This window comes from Scophthalmus maximus, chromosome 20 (genome assembly GCF_022379125.1).
Source record: "Scophthalmus maximus strain ysfricsl-2021 chromosome 20, ASM2237912v1, whole genome shotgun sequence".
Classification (NCBI taxonomy): Eukaryota; Metazoa; Chordata; class Actinopteri; order Pleuronectiformes; family Scophthalmidae; genus Scophthalmus; species Scophthalmus maximus.
In genome coordinates this window covers 842,501-863,319 of record NC_061534.1, presented here as the reverse complement: position 1 = coordinate 863,319, position 20,819 = coordinate 842,501, and the positions used below count along the sequence as shown (strand labels likewise).

The following is a 20,819-nucleotide window of genomic DNA, read 5'->3' as shown; positions in this document are numbered from 1 at the left end:
GTGTGTGTGTGTGTCAGTTGACTTCCTCTTCATCACGTGTGTGTAGTTTGTGTAGTTCCTCATCTGACATCTGACACTCGGGACGACGTCCTGATCCTCGTGTGGATTAAATGTCTGCGTCTCCGGCTCCTTGACAGAAAACACTCCCTGTGGTATCAGTGTAATCAGCGGGGAGTGGTCCTGGAGGGGGAGGCCGCCGCAGTCTGCCGGCCTCTGATTCGCTGACTTGCGCTCTAATTGGATCAAGTGGGAACTTGCTTAGCTGGATGCTTTGTGCTGGGACTGGAGGCAGCGGCAGACAGGAAGCGAGCGGGAGAGGGAGGAGGCCAGAGGCCGTCCCGACGAGAGAGGAGGGGTAAGAGAGGAGAAAAGGGGAGTGGCCCGTCTCCTCTGCCCTTCGGTGCTGCTGCTGCTGCAGTCCCCTCCCTCCCCTCCTTCTCTCTCTCTCTCTCTCCTTCTTTTTCTCCCTCTTTCCCCCTTACTCATCTGTTTCTGTGGCGGCGCTCCGAGGAAGGGCACCTGCCGCTCCCTGATGATTCAGCCTTTCAGCAGCTCCGACCTCCTGGACCAGACAGCATGTCCCTGCTGCCACTGCAGTGCCCGGCCGTCCCGTCCTCCGCACCCCAGCTGCTGCAGCTGCAGCCGGCCCATCACGTCCACGCCGCCCCTCTCAGGTGAGTGAGCCGCCGCCGTCCCACCACCGCTCACCAGACGCCACACGGGACGTTTCAGGAGTCTAATTCTCCTCCAATCTTCTTTTGTGCTTTTTTGTGTTTTTTGCTTGCAGCAAAATTCTATTTATAGACTCATGATTGTGTTTCTTGTGAAGAGGCATGAGTAAGGAACTCCTTCCCCTCGTGCGCAGAAGCCCGTCGACGTTCCTCCCAGACTGTTAACCAGGTCCAAGTCGCTCTGAGCATCTTCACTTTCCTCCGACGTCCCAGCTCTCACTATGGAAAACCTGCCGCAGGAGGCCGGTGGCCGACAGCCACCGAGCGATGCCCTGAGTTACTAGTCGAGGGGCGTTGGGAGACCCGTCATCCGGCCGTCGGACAGGATGACTGAGGGAATGGAGGACCTCTCCACAGGGCCGGCTCCCCCTCCCGGATCGGCCACCCCCACCACCGGCTCCACTGATGATACTGGACAAGTCCCCGAGGAGAAACCCGAGGAGACGGAGGCAGCTGGTGCGAGCGGGGCGGAGGGCGCCGAGGGAGGCGGTGATGATGGTGATGGGGAGCATCTGGGGGCTGTGGGAATTGTGGCCTTGCCAGGGACCTGCTGCGTGTGCGTAGAGATGGAACAGATTAACAATTGCCTGCACTCCGAGAAAATCTGCATCCTGCCCATCCTGGCCTGTCTGCTCAGCCTGGCGCTCTGCACCGCCGGCCTCAAGTGGGTCTTTGTGGACAAGATCTTCGAGTACGAGCCGCCCACACACTTGGAACCCAAACGCATCGGACAAGACCCGTTCATCATATCAGTCGACCCCACGCTGGGAATAACGTTGTCCGTTTCCCATCCGTCTCCATCAACCGTGTCCCTAACCACCGCTGCCGCAGTCACGCCGGGACGTCCCGAGGTCCTGGTGGAGGAGTTGTCCACGCGAGGGCCGAACGTGCCTCAGTCTCCAGGGGCGACTCAGTCTGATCCCGCTGTGACCCTGAAGTACAACGCTGAGCGTCCCACAGTCCCGAGGCAGACCCCCCGCCCGCCGTCCACCCAGGAGGTCAACGACATTGACGTCCCAACGATCTGTAAGTACCCGACACTCAGTTCAGGGAGGTGGTCACGGGCCCGGGGAGGTGGTCATGGGCCCAGGGGAGGTGGTCACGGGCCCAGGGGAGGTGGTCACGGGCCCAGGGGAGGTGGTCACGGGCCCGGGGAGGTGGTCACGGGCCAGGGGAGGTGGTCACGGGCCAGGGGAGGTGGTCACGGGCCAGGGCAGGTGGTCACAGGCCAGGGGAGGTGGTCACGGGCCCGGGGAGGTGGTCACGGGCCCAGGGGAGGTGGTCACGGGCCAGGGGAGGTGGTCACAGGCCAGGGAGGTGGTCACGGGCCAGGGGAGGTGGTCACGGGCCAGGGGAGGTGGTCACGGGACCGGATTAAAAGGATCCACGTGTTTTATCGGTGGTTGTGTAAACGCCGTGTGTCGGTGAAGTGAGTGCTGCTCTCAGGACTTTGCCGGAGAGCAGACACGTTGTGACTTGCAGACTTTCGGCAGAGGCCCGTGACTAAGCCTCTGAAGTATTACTACACAGCGAGGTGAGCAGGAGACTCGTGTTCCAACGCGCCTCGCTCGCTCCTGCAGCGAGCGGATGTCTGATCTCCAACCTTCACTCCTTCCTCTTTAACTATTAATGATCTTCTTAAATGGTGCGACAGCGGTTCACGCACACGACAGCGACGTTTTTTTTAAATTCTCTTCATGTGTTCGCTGGTCGACGGCCGTAGACAACATGGAGGATCCCTCAGAACGTGTGCCTGCACATTTTCCAGTCATGAAAAAAAAGTGAAAAATCAATAAATGATGCAACGACACAAACTGAAACTCGGGGCTGTGGTACATGGGAGACTTCCTGTTTTCTGCCCGTGCTCCATTTCAAGGTCAGAGACTGCTGGAGGCTAATTGATGCCCCCTGCATCCGCCCGCCGCAGGGAAACAACCCACTAATACGTCTGTCTGCCAGCGGCTCACCACCGCCACGCTCCTGTAGTCACATCACTGGTTTATTACTCTGTTTCCGGGTTAGCTAATTGAAGGTGACGGTGGTGGGATGGGGGGATGGGGGGATGGGGTGGGGGTGGGGGTGGGGGTGGGGGGTCCCGACCAGAGCCTGGGCGAAGGATTAGCTTCAGCTAATCAGCAGAGAGAAGATCTTTGTTCAGTTCACAGCCTGAAACAATCTGCTCCTGTTCAATCCCAACAATTGGAAAGCTGGTGGGAAGCCGTGAGGGATCTTCACGTCTTCATCGTTTTTAAATGTTCATTAGTCTTTATTTTTATTTAGTTAGGGGGTTTTTTTGTAGTTTTATTTTTATTTGGAGGAATTGACTCGTTCCACCATCCGCCCCAAAATTGAACGGATTCTTTCTTGGCCCATGATCCATCCTTCCACCAAGTTTGTTGGAAATCTGCTCCGTAGTTTTGTTCTAACGAACTAGTCAACCAACCAACAAACTGACGTGCAGAGGCAAACACATCATCAGTCATTCATCAATCCTCCATCCAACAATTATCCCCCTGCTCTTTGGAGTCCAGGTTCCGGCCTCTGTCCTTTCAGTCGGCCAATGAAAAAGAACTTTACTAAGATATTAAAAAGAGTTCCTCATCAGACTTGAGGTTGTGTCGCTGCTGACGGAGGTTTCACACAACTTCAGAATCCTCCATCCACACGATGACATTTCAAATATAAATTCATCTCTTGCAGTCGCTGGAGGGTTTTGGAGGATTTGTAACGTTACTGACGGGAGATTAGCGGAGATCCTCGGCTCTGGTCGGTCACAGCTGGTGTGAATGATGAAGCCGTGAGTGTCACACTGATGATGAATGATGAAAGTCTGAGTCTTAATACTGTACGACCAGATGCTGAGTGTCGGAGGGACGGCAGCCGGAGCTGATGTTGATGTCGAAAGGTCATAAAACATTCAAACATTTTTGTTTTATGAGTTTGCCAATGACTGATGATGGATTCGGAAAATAAAATAATGTCATAAATCCCTGTAAAAAGCTCAATGTGACACAAAGATTTACTACATATTAATTTCCTGTACAGTAAATAATGGACTGAACGATCTAGTGTAGGTGGTTTTTAATGTGATAACTGAACTGGATGGTTCTTCAACACAAACACAATCAAAGACTCTTTGTAAGAATCCTTGATTCAGTTCTATTAAATATGATATATAATAATATATTACTATATATAAGTGAACTTATTTTTTGTGCCTTGCAGTTACAGCTCCTTGCCAGTAGAGGTGCTGCCGTCCCCTCAGCCCTGAACATCACTGCCGGTAGAAGTCTGCGATCTTTAAAACGACCACCTATGTTGTAAAAAGACTTTGTCACATGAGTTGGATGACAGGATCAATATGTTCCTCAGAAACCTTTTCAATATCCCCTGTTCTTCAAACTTCACAAGTAATGTCCCAGTTTTAAAATATAGAACTAGACATGATCAACAACAGTATCTGAACTAGTTCTGGTCCTGGACTTCAACATGGTTCTGTGAGATTCCCTCTCCCACACCTCAGAGACATGCTGGGTTGAGTGAATAACTCCGACACTGAATATATGTCCACTGCAGACTTTTATGCTGCAACACATCCACATATTTTCAGTGGAAGAAGATGAATCAGTGTTTTTTTAAATCTTCAACGACGACGCTACAGGTCAAGAAAGAATCCAGGGAATGTTATAAATAGCCCGATCTGATTCCCCCGGACTTGTGAATTGTTGACGCTCCCTAATCGTACTGATTATTATTTATGATCTAGATGAAATCATCTGGATTCTTATGAACAGCTAGAAGCCGTCAGATCATGTCTTCTTGCAGTTGAAGAGCAGCGGCACAGATCCTTTGTAGTTTGTCTGTTTTCTGAAGCAATGTCCCAAAAGTCTTTAAGCTCCTCCCCCGTCGCTCGCCTCTGTCCATGTAATTACAGGACGAGTCATAATAACAGTTGGTTAGAAAATATAAAAGCTTCTGACATCATCGCTGATGTCAACATGTTGACGTCTGTAGACAAACCTGACGAACAGATAAATAACTGTCCACAGATCCATTAAACCTGTTGTACGTGTGTTTGTCCATATGCGGACGAACCCTGAAATTTGAGTGTCAGTTGATAAATATTGTGTCGTAGTCATGGTAACTATGTCGGTTTACTCAATCACTGGTTCTGTCCTCCAGCATTTCCATTTGAATCTACTTCATCTTTTTTACTCCACTACGTTCATCTGCCCGTCGTATTGCTACTATATATATATATATAGTTATAGTTACTTTTTTGAGATTAAGATTTTACGTTGGTGCGACAGTGCGACATCTAGTGGCAGAGAATATTTGACAAGTCACCTTCAAGGCACGAGGAGGACGAGGGCGTGTCTCCAACCAAAGTCACTTTCCAACTGTGTCATTCAGATTTTATCTCCATGATTTATGAAAGTATTCATGAGCGGTGATGAGTTATTTGTTCTTTTCCTGAACCGTTTCATCACTGGAACGTTTAAACGATAATATATTCAAGTGACAGAAGCTTCACTTTGCACCAAACCGTCAGACGCAGAACTGGATCAGTTGCTGCATCAGTGTCTCTGCAGGGGCGGGTTTCTTCTCTTGTCCTTTTCTCTTTCCGGGGGGTTGCTGAGAATCCATCCTCATTAATAAATAACTGAACCAAAAATGAAAAATGCAGAGAATTCTCCGAGCTGAATGGAGCACAGAGAGATTTTTAAAAAATTCAAATCCAAAAAATTGACTCTTGCTTGTGTCAAACACTCGGTTGGATTAAATCTGATCTTGTTTTAACATTTGGGATGATTAGATGTTTGCTCAATCTTTCACCTTCACAGTATCTGTACAGTAGTTGTACAGTATTTGCTGTTTTTTTCACGCAGGGGCAGATTTGAGTTGGTGCAGTGCATCAGGATTTGCCCTTGACGACACTTGATAGAAACACCGACACTGCAGCAGACGGACTGGCTGCTGTGCACGTGCACGTGCACGTGCAACCCAACAGCAGAGAAGTGCCGCGGCCCGTTGGACCGGCTCCAGAAGCGTTTTAATAATCATGATCCTCCGTGTTCGGGAAACTGTGAACCAAAGTTCAACCATCAGATGAAACGCTGTCATTCAGGGTTTATGTTTGATGGACGTGACTGAAGTGCAGGTTTCAATCTTCGTCCTTTGTGCTGCGGATGTTTTCTCTGATGTTCGTCTTCCCTCGGCTCCAGGACCTCGTTTCATTCCTCGTTCATTCTTTCATCTGAGGTACTGAGAAGTGCTGAGTAATGCTGAGATGTCGGATGTGTTGCTCACATCCACTCTTCATTACATTTCCTTTTTTGAAAACGATATCCAATTTTTTTTTAAATATATCAGGCGATATATCGGTATGTGAAATTTCTAGGAACCAAAAATCCACATCGGTCGAGCTCTGATCTCAACACACGTAGTCAGATTGTTGCCTTCGACTGTACAATCTGTAATTTCCTGTCTGTGTCGTCTGCAGCCGCCGCCAGCACCACGACCACGACCAAGATCTCCAGCCACGTGACGCGCTGCAGCCACAGCCAGAGGAACTACTGCGTCAATGGAGGCGAGTGCTTCACCCTTGAAATCACGCCAGGCAGCACCAAGTTTCTCTGCAGGTACAGTATTCCACGTGTCGCTGAGGGTCTCAGCGTGACCTTGATTCAGGTTGGCGTCAGACTGAAGGTGTTGTGATGTTGGTACAGTTGTGTGTTGAGTGATAACGTCGGGATGCAATAGAAACAGAAACGACATGATCAGAAAAATTTAAATATTTCATTTTGTGAGAATAAGCTAATCTACCGCTAACACAATCCAACCCAACGCTAAACATGTCCCGCGACGTTGACTTTGAACTTCAGGTCTTTACAGATGCAGCAACTTTATTTTTTGCCTTAAACTGAAGTGGACTCAGACGTTCTGATGTTCTGAAGTGGAAGTGATGCCGATGTTTCCAGATGTGGAGGCTGTTTTAAAGAAACTGCTGCTGCTTGAATCTTCCATCTTGACTCACCTGCCTCCTTTATTCCTGCCACAAGGTGGAGCACTTGTCTTGTTTCCTTAATACTTCTTTAATCAAAGAAGTATTAACCGATACTCTCACATTGCATTATGTGCAGCTAACCGCCAGTCTGATGCGCCCGCTAACAAATCCAAGTATAAAGCGAGAGAGGAGGCCGACATGGAAGCGGTTGACCAATCACAACAGAGTGGAGACAGCTGGCCAATCAGAGCAGACTGGGCTTCAGACGGAGGCTGTGAAAGATATTTGCAGATACTGTAAAAGTCAGCGTTGTTGTTTGGTGACAGGCTGCGTCCTGCATCCTGCCATGTTCTGCGACTGTACACTGTGATTTGTCTTTGTCTTTGTGTTTGTCTCGTGTGTAACACGTCAGTGCTGTTTATCTCTCGTCCTCTCTACCCATCAACCAGGTGCTTGGCCGGATTCACCGGGCACCGATGTGAACAAGCTGTGCTTAAGACAGTCTCAGACCCAAAACGTATGTGAACACAACTGTATTCAATCCCACATGTCATTGCTGGTGTTTCACCCCTCTCATGTTTTCTCCAAGAAATGCTGGAGAAACTCATGTTTCCCTTATATACAATAACTCAATCTGGGGATCCAGTCACAGCCACTGCCCCCAAATGAGTCTGAAGGCTTTAAGCACTCTCCCCTCTGTGGAGCAGGCCAATGAAATTTGCATGTACGTCGCATCTCATCACACTCCATCCATGCTGTTCAGAGAAATGCCTCCATGTCAGGCTGACGTGGTGCGTCTTGCCTGAAGGAAAGACATACTACAAACTGCTCCATCCCATTTATCCTCATCCCCATCAAGTCAGAATCCAAACTATAGGAGAACATGCTGGTAGTCGGTATCCCCTACATCCAAACCTTTTCTCCCAATGGTCCACTGTGTGCCCGAGAATACTCGAATCGAGGGCAACTGGACCTGGTTGTCGATTCTTGAAGACGTTTCGCCTCTCAAACAAGACATCGCCGGCCTTGAGAACGAATCCTCAGCAGTTAAATACCCGGGACCCTCAACCAGCCGGTCAGAAATGAAGACGTCTCTTGGATGTGGGGTGAAACTTCAGTTCTCAATTCAAGTCTTCTTCAGTTACCACAAGAATCTTCGCAGACATGACCACTGTGTGGTTGGTAAAGCTGCATTTTGTTTTTATTTTTCTGGCGACCCAGAGGATCACTGGTCGGGCGCTGCCACGTCAGAGCTAAGATATATATATATATACACATATATATATATATATATATATATATATATATATGAGATGCAAAGAATAGGCTTACCCTGAGTGGCCACGACATACATGCGAATTTCAGTCTGCTACTAAAACAGGAGTCAGACCTACAGAACTTGATGGAGGCAAAACCAAACATCTCCTTGAATTGGAAATGGAAGGTGAAGGTCTGAGACGATTCACAGAGCTCGGCCTCGCAGCTGGACATGCCTGGCCCTTCCTGCCAACACCAGTGATGACGGTTGTGGGGTTTTTGCGCAGCTCTTGTATGCATTAACTCCCTCTTCTCTTCTTGTCTCGTTTCTTTTATTTCCTACTCAGGTGTCCAAATGAATTTACTGGTGATCGCTGCCAAAACTATGTAATGGCCAGCTTTTACAGTATGTCTATTTCCTCTTCGGTCTGCTGGACTCGAGCATGCTTGATTAACCGTTCTTGTGCTGTGCGCCTGTCGTACTACGTCTCTCCTTAGATCTGTGAATGTGTGCAGCCCCCGAATCCTTGTGCATGTTCAAGTTAGTTCCTCTGTATTTTTATTTTTGAATGTTAAAGCTGCATGTGGTCCTGTGGTAGTATTATCAAGTTTATTTCAAATTCAAACGACCAAAAATGATCAAGTTTACACATTTGTAAACCTGAACATTTTTCAGATTGTCAGTGTCCAGTATATATTCCCACCCATCCACAACATAGTTCAAACTAGGGCTGTCACTTAAACTTTACAAAAATCAAGTTTGAACAAATTTGAATGTCATTCAAATGTATTCACTCATAAATTATGCATAACTGGGCCCTATAAAGTTAATGGATTGCATAAATTTGAGATAATTATTCAAAGGTTATGAATCAAACCAGGACAAACACAGTCATTGATACGTAGAACTTGGAGCCAGGCCCAGTCAGTAATATCCTCCTGCAGAGCTGCTGCGTCAGACCTGCACTTCTGGATGTGCAGCTCCGGTCCAACCTGCCAGGGAGAAATGAAACGGCAGCAGTTCAGAGCTGCAGGCGTAGACATGCCGCTTGTGTCCCATCCATCTCCATGAGCATCAGACTTACAGGCTCTCAGGTTAGAGGCTTCCAGCCAACATCTAAAACCTACACCAGGATTGGAAACTGGGTGCCCTGAACGTCTCTTCAACACTATTTATGATTGCCAATGTGTCCAACCTAGGTGGATTGCGACAGGCATCTGTCAGGCACATGACCACGAGGGCCCAGCTGAGTAGAGCCAACTGCTTTCACGAACCGGAGGCAGCACAGTCAACTGGACCAGTTGAGCAAATAAAGGAACCTCCAATTTTATTGATAGATGTTCATGCTGTGATCTCTCAGAAAGCGAGAATAAGAAGGCATGGTGCTGCAGTGGTTAAGACTGTCGCCTCGATCTACTAGATCTACTAGGGCCACATCCTTCAGAAGACCTAGATCTACTAGGGCCACATCCTTCAGAGGACCTAGATCTACTAGGGCCACATCCTTCAGAGGACCTAGATCTACTAGGGCCACATCCTTCAGAAGACCTAGATCTACTAGGGCCACACCTTCAGACTTAGTCTGTTTGTCGGCAGAGTTCCTCAAAAACTAATGAACAGATTTTCACAAAACTTGGTGGAAGGATGGGACATGGACCAAAGACAAATGGGTGGATACAGGAATTCTTAAACATTGCTAGATGGGGAGGTTTTTTTTTACATTTTCATCAATTCCCCAGGACTCATATCTATGAGTGTGCAACTTGATGCAGCTTAATTCAATTTTAGGGGACTGTTGGGCCTTGGCAGGGATATGCGCTCCGACGAGTGCCATTCTAGTTATTGCTGTGGGAGGGTTTTAAAACCTAAAATGGATTATTTTTCTATCTGGGTTCAGATGGTGAGTGTTGTTCTCAGTCGCTTCCACACAATTCCTGAAACAGTGCAGGAAGTTGGGGCTCTGTTGTTGGACTATTGTAAAGCCTGGCAATAGGGGAGCTTTTTGAAAATTGTGGTGAGCAGAGAAACATCTTAGTATTAATAACATGTCCAACCTTGAGGTGGATGTTTCTACAGCAGCAGAGACCAGGTCAGGTTCCAGTCCTGAAACCTGAGGCTGCAGAGACTCAGACTCACCAACACTGGACAGTTGAAGACTGAAAAACGAAGCCTGGTCTGATGATTCTTGATTTCTGCTGAAGCTGCAGATGCTCGGCTCAGGATCTGGGGTCAGCATGAATCCATGGAGCTGACCGGACTCATATCTACAGTCCGGGCTGCTGCTGGTGTGGTGGTGCGGGATGTTTTCCTGACTGACTCTGGGCCCTTCCTGCAGGATAATGCTCCATGTTAAAACTGGTTTCATGACAGTGAGTTCAGTGAACCTCGATGCCACAAACAGATGAGGCTGTTTGAGAGTGAAGACCTACCCAGGAATAGTGGGGTGTTCCTAATAAAGTGCTCAGTGAGTGTAGAGGGTTTACAGTGTATACGTTTGTGGACAGTGACTTCTGATTGTGTGTTCCCCTTAATCCATCGAGAGAGAAAAAATGTATCTTACCATAAAAACACATAAGGTAGAAATACTAAGTCATCTGTAAAATCCAATTTTCTTTTTTTTTGTCACTTTCCTGCACTGACAGAACATCTTGGGATTGAGTTTATGGGTACGGTTTGTTCCTTCCTCCTAGTTTACAGATGTAAACCTGTAAAACCCTCCACTGAATATAGTTTCCTCTTGCCTCATGAAGGATCATACAGCCTTGACCATCACCACAAATGTGATATATATATATATATATATATATATGATATAATGTCAACATATACACATAAATGGTACATGTGACATTACTATGGTAATAGAAGTAACACACACATAGAAGCTATTGTTTTGACATCAAATGTCACATGTGCCATGTTGATTCAGGTAAATCGTCCAAACACTGATTTATTTGAGGACACCGTGAAGTAGAGAGGCTGTATACATTCCTGGTGCTTTACATTCACATCTCCCCGCCTGCATCTTCTGTCGTGACCAGTGTTCAGCATGAAACCGTTTCCTCCTCCATCCATCTCCTACCATCTGCCTTCCTGCTTCCTGATGTACTGTTTGTCTCCAGCTGTTCTTTTATCCCTTCCTCCTTATAGCAGCTCTTCTCATCACACTAAGGCACAGTCATCTTATATCTGCTGAAATGTGTAACAATGTACTGACGTGTACATATTTTCAAGTTTAGTGGAAATCTGTTCAGTAGTTTTTGAGTAATCAACGAACAGTGCCAAAAACTAAATTGACCTCTGACATCCCCCAATTTGATAGAAATGTAACACTATACACTAGAGTACAACCTGAAGTGCTCGTGGATGAGGATGACCACATTATACGTAGAGAATAAGCCCAGGTGAACACAGAAAGTCGTAATCACCATTTGGCTGAAGGGGGAGCTACTGTGTCACCCAGCTCAGACAGTTACATTTGAATCATATCACCAAGTGACAGAGCCCTTTCTTAATGTTTGGGTTTATGGTTGGATTGGTCTTCATGTGTGTGTGTTTGTGTGTGTCTGTTGCAGACCGAGTTTTAAGAGTGGACTGTCCTCTTTTTCAGAAGCTGAGGAGCTGTATCAGAAACGTATTTTAACAATATCAGGAATCTGCATTGCACTCCTAGTCGTTGGAATCATGTGTGTGGTTGCCTACTGCAAAACAAAGTAATTCATGTCACATTTTTATGTCTAATTTATAACGTAGAGGTACACTCCCGAATTTTTTATTATAGCTTCCAGTAGTGCCGCCAAATGCCTCCTCCCCTCACTGAGAACTGTGAAAAGACAAAAAGTCTTTTGGAATATTTAGAACAAAAAGAAATAAATCAGGGAAAAGAAGCATCAATATTTAAGAAAGAAATCTGTATTAGGATGAGATTTAAAATACTTCAAGAAAGTCTTGAAGCTCTGACCACCAACAGGAAGCAATTAAGTAAAGCCAGATCGATATGACTCTATCTCGAATAGGAATCTCGATTTGTAACTACGTAACAGAACTTTGAACAAATTGTAATCGTACTAGAGCTTCTTGGCTAAAGTAGTTATAACAGTTAAGACAAGAGAAACTTCTGGATGAATGTGATAGGACGTTGTTTAGCATGTTTTCATTGGAAATTACAGGACTGAACATCCAAACTTGTTTGTCAGATTTTAGCTAGGTATCAAAAATGACCCAGAGATCTCTGGAAACCAAGTGAAATCTCAAATGCTGGAGTAGTGATGAGAAGAATATGAGGGTTTCACAATTTTTTATAAAGGTGGACATCATCTGCATAGAAATGGTGACAGAGCCAAACCAAACAGGCAGAGAGTCATTGGGGGATTTGCTGGTGCTACTGGACACAATAACAAAATCGAGAAGTGTATTTTGTACTGAACTCAATACGTAAAAAGAAAATAATTAATTACCATTACTATAGTCAAGCCATAATAACATTAGATGAAATTTGGGGTAAAATGTATCACATGGTACATTTGGAACTCTCCCCTCAGACATGCTGTCCAGTTGTGGTCCAGGCTGCCTCACAATCTAGTTTGTTTCTTCACAAACAGGAGGCGGAGAAAGGAACTCCATGACCGCCTGAGGCAGAGCCTGAGGAATAAGAGGAACAACAATACCAATACTGGTGTTGGCCCCAACCTGGCAACCTCAGCCAGAGGACGTCAGATTTCTAACTTGCCTCTTCAAGATTTGCAGCTCATCAATGTATGCAGCCACTCGTTGGTCAAATCAAATCAAAAAGGCATCCAAACCTGTTGAATCTCTACGTTCACGTCAGTCAATCTGTTCTCTGCTCCTCTTTCTGTAGCAATGTAACGGGACGACTATGAAGCATGCAGCCGAGAAGGAGGCGGAGACGGAGACCACCTTCTCCACAAGCAAATATGAACCCACAACATTCACCCACATCTCCAGCCAAAGGTGAGGAAGGAGTTCCGATATATATTTTGGTTAAGTTTTCGATCAGTAAGAAGTTGGTTCAGGCCCAGACAGCCAACCATATGGCACTGCTGGCCTTCTTCTGGCCCGGACTAAATGGAAGTGAGCGGGAAGTCACCCACATGTAAAATATACTAAATGTGGCCCAAATCCAACTTGGGCCTTTTTGTTCAAGATGCATTGCTCTCTTCAAGAATTGGGCCAATTGTCTTTGTATTTGATTTGTTCTCGACTAACATGCGGCTCGCTTGTTGCCCAGATCTGGCAAACAGGAGCGATCGGCCCATCATTCCACGCAGTATGTGGGCCGAATGATGGTGTTGGGTCTGGGCCAGTTCAGTCCCACAGCCACGATGCTGTGGGACTGAAGCTTTTGCCAAGTTATTTTGCAGCAGAGCAGAGTTAGCACTCTGACGTCCCATTTGATTTTAGTTCGCTGGATTTCGCAGTGAAGTCGTTTTTTGTGCTTTTCGGTTATTTGGTCATTAACATGCTAAATAATCATATGAGGCTTCTTACTTCTCTCGTCCTCACTAACCGATTAACGGTCCAGTGTGTAGGATTCAGTGACATCTAGTGCTGAGGTTGCATATTGCAGCCAGCTCCCCTTACCCCTCTCTTTCCGAGCATGTAAGAGAACCTACGGTGACCTTCAGGTAACGTGAAACGTGAATGGTCAGTGTCGGGTTTGTCCAATCTGGGCTACTGTAGAAACATGGCAGCCTCAGTGGTAAAGGAATTTCGTAGTCTTGAGTAGCGATGTTTGAAAATGCCACACACTGGATGTCGTGTAGTCTAGTAATCCAGAGATGGAGCAGGGGTCTGACATGAAACTATACTGTGGAGGCGTGAGTCAGTTCTCCTGCAGGCGGTGGAGTTATTGATCGGAGAGAAGTCGATACAAGAGTAGGATTTAAGGTCAGGTTGTTAAAGTTGACACTTAAGATATACTATATATGTGAAGTGGGACAGTTAGAGAACGGTGCCGTGGCTAATCGTGTAATGGCCACATGGGCCAGAAATAGATATGTTCTGGGAACATCTTTTGCTCAGCAGAGACACAGCGGTAGTTCGACTCTGTTTCTTGTACAAAGCAAATGTGTGATTTTATACTTTTTAAGGTGATTTGATATTTATTTGGCTGAAGAAAACTGATCCTTCTTATATTCTCTGACTTTTCTTTAACATGTTGGTTTTAACAGCTGTTATTCCAGTAGACAACTGGATCGTGTAGTTTATTGTAGTTGTCAATATGCCATGATGAATTCACACATGATTTAGATAAACATGCATAATGTAAAACGATATGTGAACATTGACGACAAGAGCGTAGCAGCACTTAAGTTCTGGAATAAAAATCACAGCAGCAGCTTGAATTATAGCTCAGTGTCGAGGGCTTGTGTGTGTGTGTGTGTGTGTGTGTGTGTGTGTTTAAAGGGAGGTGAAGAGTGTTGTGGACGGTGGTACATAGTCCTTGGTTGTCCTGCTCCACCTTCAACAGTTGGTATTCGGAGTGTCAGACAGTACACGATGCTCGTCTTCATCCTGGACGTTCCTGAAAGTCCTGGCAGTCCAGGGAGAAACGTCTTCAGCCAGTTCCACCGCCCTCTGAAGCCTGTATTCTCTGTAATGACCAGCAGAGGGCGACTCCACCGGTTGTTTCTATAGAAGTCTGTGAGAAAACGACGTCCAATCGGTGCACGGTCGCAGGTGTAGGTGGACGTGCAGAGGACGAGCTCTCAGTCAGGCCACGCCCCCCTCTCATCCAAATATGGTCACTTCTTGTTCAAAAACAAAACAAAATGGCGCTGAACAAAATGCCAAACTGGAGGCTTCAGAGTGGCACCTCGTCACTGTGGGTTAGTTGAGTGACAGAGATCTGGATGTTACGTACATGAGTCGCCCTGAAGTGGATTCATGTAGTGAGTCAGACTTTTAACAATAAAAAGCCTAAAATGATGAACAATGATCAGCTGGTGGACGATTCTCACCTGTGGGATCCGATTGCACCAGTTCACCAGCTGTGCTGACTCGTGCCGTCCCGGTCGCAGCCAATCACTGACACATGCCGGTGATGACATCACATCCGACTCAGCACGACCTCACCGTAAGAGGCCCAGAGCTATATCGTCCTCTTCACTTCCTGTGATGTCATCTTTAAATAGACGAGGAGCCACGCCCACAATTTGACCGGTCCCGGATTCTAACCAATGAGACGTCAAGACAGATACGACCAGTCGAAACAATAACCCGATCAATAATCTCGACTCAATCTATAATTCTATAATTCTAGAGTTCTATAATGACTCAGAGTGTTTATATGTTGAACTGCTGTGAGGGGATCAGAGTCTGACCCTGGTGTTATGTTGATGTGATGAAGGTGGAGCGGCCTGATCTAAACGCCCCCTCCCTGTCTCCGCAGCTGGAGTAATGACTGGAGCAGCCCGGTTCTGTCTGACACTGAGTCTGTCTCGGTGATGTCATTGGTGGAGAAGAGCCACAGTGGCGGCCCGCCGGGCGGCCGGGGTCGTCTGAATGCTACCGCTGGCACCAGAGACTCGAGTGCTCGCTCAAAGATCCGCCGAGACACACTCACCTCCGACAGCGACTTCCTCTAAAGTCCAAGGTAAAATGACTGATTTTAACTCTGCAGCAGTTTGTAATGAAGTCATTTAAAACACGTCATGAGCTAAATATTACATTTATTTGTCACGCTGCTGTTTTCTGGTTATGAACCTTTTGTTCACCAGAACATTTCACTAAAAAATTAGAAGGAATGATTCATCAGGAAGATAAAATGTTTAAAGATCCCCTCCAGTCAAGTTAATATATAAAAATAATCTGCTACGCCTAATATTTTGTTTAACATTGTTTACCCCAAAAACCCTCTGAAAAAATCCACTCTCTCTCCGTCACTGAGGAATTCTGAGACTATGAATAGTCATGATATGCAAATAACACAGGCTCCGCCCACAACAGCTGCTCGCGCTAGGTTGACCGATGCACAACAAGATGGCTAGCTTCAACACGGGCGAGATTCCAACATAGAACTTTCACAAACTCCTAATGCTAATGCTAACTGTCTGTAGACGTCCACCTGCCGTCCCTCGTGGATGCTAACTGCTCATGCTAACGCTAACTGTCTGCAGACTCACCTGCCGTCCTCTCGTGGATGCTAACTGCTAATGCTAACACCAACTGTCTGCAGACTCACCTGCCGGCCTCTCAGGATGCTAACTGCTAATGCTAACTGCTAACTGTCTGCTGACACACCTGTCTTCGTCAAGGCCCCTCAGGTCCCTGAGCCGGACCGTGGCCCCTGACACCTCTTTGTCCCTCAGTAAAAACTTGACTCCGCCTTATCTGTCTCACACTAAGACAAAGAGCCGGAGGGTCAGGTGGAGATGGACGACGCTGACGCAGCCAGGGAGCGTCCTCGTCCTCCGCCCTCGAGTGTCTGCGCCTCAGACAGTGACTGGATCACTGGCGGCGACGCTGCAGCGCCTCATCGTCTGCACACACACGGATCAGACGTCTTCGTCTGCGCTACACGAGCAGGAGGGAAAAGAGTAAAACACAGGAGACTGACGCTTGTTTCTTTGACCCATTCTTTTTCATGGTTGTTGCCATGAGGATGAAAATGCACCACAATCTTTCTTTCCCAAAACCGAACCGAGTGGTTTTCATCCTGAAGGAAACCAAAGCTCGATCGCTCCACGAGCTGAACCGTGTGTGTGTGTGTGTGTGTGTGTGTGTGTGTGTGTGTGTGTGTGCAGTCGTTCAGTTAGGATGACTCATCCCTCTCACCTGACCCCTGACCCCTGACCCCTGACCTAACTGTCCACAGATGTGGCTCATAACCACGTTTCAAACATGATGTGAGATATTTGTTACATTATGATATTCTGTTTGCAGGTTTGTGAACTCTCCCGCGAGCCCAGCGTCTCCTCCGTCAGAGATGTCCGCCCCCCTGTCCAGCTTGGCCGTGTCCGTCCCCTCGGTGGCCCTGAGCCCCTCCGGCGAGGAGGAGCGCCCCCTGCTGCTGCGTCAGGCGAACACAAAGTCCTCCGGCCGAGACGAGCAGAAGAGGAGCTCCGCCCACTACAACCACGGCCACGTGGCCCACAGCTTACCGTCCAGCCCGCTGTTCGCCACCGACAACGCCACCAACTACCAAGTCACAGGTAACCACGACGACGACGACGCCGCCGGGGCGGCAGGCCAGACGTTCTCCGAGACGATCGGTCACACAAACAACAACGTCCCCACCGAGCGAGAGGGCGTCACCAACGGTCACCTGCTGCGTGACGTGGCGTCGAGTGTGAGCGACGTGGAGGAAGAGGAGGAGTTTGCTCCCTTCCTCACCACCGGTCACCGCCTGCTGCTCCGGGCGATGCACAGCAGCAGGACTAACTCAGCGTCGTGTGACGACGACGTGCTCGTCAAGTCGTCCACCAACAAACTGCATCCGGTCGCCGCCGTGTAACGCAAAGAGAAAAAACATCGCTGAGGAATCTTTTATGTTGAGAGAAGAAGAAGAAAAAAAGAGGAAGAAGAAGAAATTATCGCAATTAAAACCTTTATTTTCGATAAATTATTCAAAGACTTTTAAAGATAAAAAATGAAACTTTTATTTTAGTGAAGTAGTGAATATAGAGTTTTATAAAAGTCAAAAAATGTACAAACGTGTTCATGTGTCGTAGGTGAAAAGTGCCATACACTCGTATGTACAGAGGCGACGGCTCACGGGAGGTTTCAGTGCAAAGATCAAAAGAAGAGAAAAATCAACGGTGCCTTTCTGTTTATGCTTATTAAAGTAAAGGGAACTGCAGCGTTGCATTCTGGGACATATATACTCACCATCGTAATCTTCCAGTGAACATGAAGAGTGAATAACTCGCTGGCTTCCTTCGCCGTGCTGCAGGTGAACGCGTCACGCTGGAATCAAACCTCCTGCTTCACGGGGTGCATGCGACCGTCCGTACTGTACGTCCGTACTGTACGTCCTGTGATGTCACACCTGAAGGTCTCCGTTACTGTCTCACTGAACTCCAACGCCCGGACTCATTCACGTCCATGAGTAAATGATCCAGTCACCTGCGTTCTGATGAGAAGACGTGTTTGTGTTCATCGCTGGACTGTTCCACTGAACGTGACCTGCTGGGGGAGGGAATATCACAGAATATCACAGCTGTTAGGGCAGGAAGTTGGCTTTTCCGTGTTACTAATACTTTCACTAACATAACCCCGTAGATTTGAAGAAGAAAACACATTTAAAAAAAATCTGATTCTATGTTGGGATTTAATCTGCATTTTCACATTTAGTGAAGGGAAACTGCTCTTGTGTGTGTGTGTGTGTGTGTGTGTGTGTGTGTGTGTGTGTGTGTGTGTGTGTGTGTGTGTGTGTGTGTGTGTGTGTGTGTGTGTGTGTGTGTGTGTGTGTGTGTGTGTGTGTGTGTGGCTCGAGCCTACATTTCCCACAGTGCTTGAGTTTCCTTGTATTGCTGCCAGGTGTCCACATCATCACTGACTCATCCACCAAATACAAAAGTACCAAGACGACGACGACGACCAGCAGTTCTGTGTTTCTCATCACCACCAGTGTGTCACTCAACGCAACTTTGACTTCAACAATATCTTCTGAAAACATGATGTATGAAACATCCACGTGTTCCTGACTAATGCTTTAAGAAATTTGCTAACAAATATACGTGACGGCAACCTGCAGTCAGATATCTGTGTTTTGATTTCACGTCTTACTTTCCAAAAGCTGCTCGTGTGTTCACGTGTCACATGTCTCATCGTATCTGTAAGTTTAAATAATAGATTATGAAAATCTGCCAAAGACCGTCACCACTTCTAGACGCTGGAATAAAACAGATTCATGAAAACTAAAATCCAGGAAACCGGAACGCTGTAATCAACCATTGTTTCTTAAAAATGTCATGTATGTGAAAAATCAGCTGTAATGACATGAGATGTTCTGCCCCATGACTTTTAATGTATTTTACATTTCAGATTATTTCATATTTAATTGGTAATTCTTGCTAATTCTGAGCATTAATTACTGTTACAGTATATATGGTCATATTAATTTATATTTTAACAAACAAGATTAAAAAAATGCAACGTATATGTAGCCATGTGTTCCACACGAAACATTTTGAGTGTCATATTTTGTCACTTTGTCTGTGTAACATAACCCACAATGCACTGCTTTTAGACCTAGGAGTGACTTTGAATGATGTAAATACACCATGACACCCTTCAGCGCTGATGTTTCTTATTAAATATTAAATCGTTTCTGCAGTTTGTTTGTGTCTCAGTGTCTAAACGTTTCTGTGAATCTAAAGCAGCTGATTTTATACAAAGGCAAATTCCACATTTCATCATTTATGTGACTAGAATATATAGAAATGGACGTCGTCACCTGGTTTAGAGAGTGAAGCCTGAACTGTGTTCTGTGTTCTGACCAGCAGGGGGCGACTGTGAGAACGTGACTCTACTTCTCACTTGATTCATAACGTCAGTAAAACATTTTCCTGAGGAGTTTATGGTTCAATCTCTAGTTTCAAGTCTTCTTCAATACATGATTTGTACATTATGGTCCATTTACAGTCATATAGACCATAAAGCACCGGATGTGTTGGGGGCGTGGATACAGCGTGATTGACAGCGGGTACCGTCCAATAGGTGCATGGTTGCAGGTGCAGGTGGCCAAAACTTTACATTTTCAGTCCCTAAATGGAAAAACTTAAAGCCCCAGTGTGTAATCTTTGTAATTTTCTGGCGGCATCTGGTGGTTAAGTTACAAACCGCAACCAACTGAGCGGCTGACAGGGGACACTTTATGGCGGAGCACCGCAAACATGGAGACTCACACGGAGGCCGGGTCCACTTCATGTAACTTTATTTAACTCATTCAAAGTTGGTAATACATATATGAACACAAAGTTATATAGTAATATATTCAATTTCTGTGATTAAGTTCTTATAAATATTACACACTTTATTGTTATTTCAAAACATTTCAGCTGTTTTACTACATTTTCGAATGATGGTGATTTATTTTATTTTGAAGGTGTGGACCAGAAGTGGCACCTTGCTCAGCTGGAACACTCGTCCTCCTCCTCCTCCTCGTCCTCCTCCTCCTCGTCCTCGTCCTCGTCCTCCTCCTCCTCCTCTTCGTCCTCCTCCTCCTCACAAGGTTCTTCCTCACTGTGCAGTGTGACCCGGGACTCTGTGACCATGAAGCCTGATGTCGGTCTCCTCTTCCTCTTCTTCTTCTTCTTCTCCGTTAAGGTCCGGACGATTCTCCCTCTGGATTATTATTGTCCAGCAGGTTGCCAGTGCGACTCGGACGTCCGCAGTGCGTCGTGCTTCGGAGCCGAGGTCATGCCTGTTTTCCACCGCGGCACTCAGGAGGTGTAAGTGACCTCACACTCTGTCACCTCTTGACCTCTGACCTCGGCCAAAGACTCTTCGTTAAGACTCAAAATGTGTGTTTCCGTCTCAGGTGGCTCGTTGGGACCAGACTTCCTTCAGTGCGTCAGAACGCCTTCGCCAACTTGGACAACGTTTCTCACATGTAAGATTCTTTTGTTTTACTTTCTGACCAACATAACGGGCAAGAACGTAGAATGTCACCGACTGTAGCTGGAAATAAACAATATGATAAAACTCAGCATGTGTGAGGAAACTCTTCCGGCTGGCGGGGTCGGCCCTGAACATCCACCACAGAGTCCTGGATCGTGTGTTATCATCACGTCGATAAGATACAGTAACAGAAAAACAGTCCAAAAGTGAAACTACATTTCACTGCTGCTCTTCGATG

At 46.6% G+C, this 20,819-nt stretch overlaps 2 protein-coding genes across 7 annotated transcripts in view; both read left to right on the top strand.

The window, feature by feature from the left end:
* Positions 1 to 96: 96 nt before the first annotated feature.
* Positions 97 to 19,288, top strand: nrg1 (neuregulin 1). Of its 6 annotated transcripts, XM_047329589.1 has the most exons (9): positions 97 to 674; positions 788 to 1,757; positions 6,235 to 6,373; positions 7,188 to 7,255; positions 11,607 to 11,709; positions 12,598 to 12,751; positions 12,855 to 12,967; positions 15,408 to 15,611; positions 16,901 to 17,038. In XM_047329589.1, exons 2-8 carry the CDS (start codon positions 1,058 to 1,060, stop codon positions 15,601 to 15,603), a joined length of 1,473 nt encoding a protein of 490 aa, XP_047185545.1. In that variant the 5' UTR covers positions 97 to 674; positions 788 to 1,057; the 3' UTR covers positions 15,604 to 15,611; positions 16,901 to 17,038. The 6 variants fall into 6 exon arrangements, with proteins under 6 accessions (XP_047185545.1, XP_047185544.1, XP_035464764.2 ...); XM_047329588.1 differs by lacking the exon at positions 15,408 to 15,611 and having other exon boundaries at positions 99 to 674; positions 832 to 1,757; positions 16,901 to 19,288; XM_035608871.2 differs by lacking the exons at positions 7,188 to 7,255; positions 15,408 to 15,611 and adding an exon at positions 8,343 to 8,401 and having other exon boundaries at positions 99 to 674; positions 16,901 to 19,288.
* Positions 19,289 to 20,189: 901 nt separating this feature from the next.
* The window catches only part of LOC118284800 (thyrotropin receptor-like), a 5,172-nt gene continuing 4,542 nt past the window's right edge, over positions 20,190 to 20,819 (top strand). Inside the window, exons 1-2 of the mRNA XM_035607853.2 lie at positions 20,190 to 20,412; positions 20,502 to 20,573. Coding sequence (XP_035463746.2) covers positions 20,234 to 20,412; positions 20,502 to 20,573 — 251 coding nt within the window. The 5' untranslated portion in view covers positions 20,190 to 20,233. The remainder of the gene's footprint in view (positions 20,413 to 20,501; positions 20,574 to 20,819) is intronic.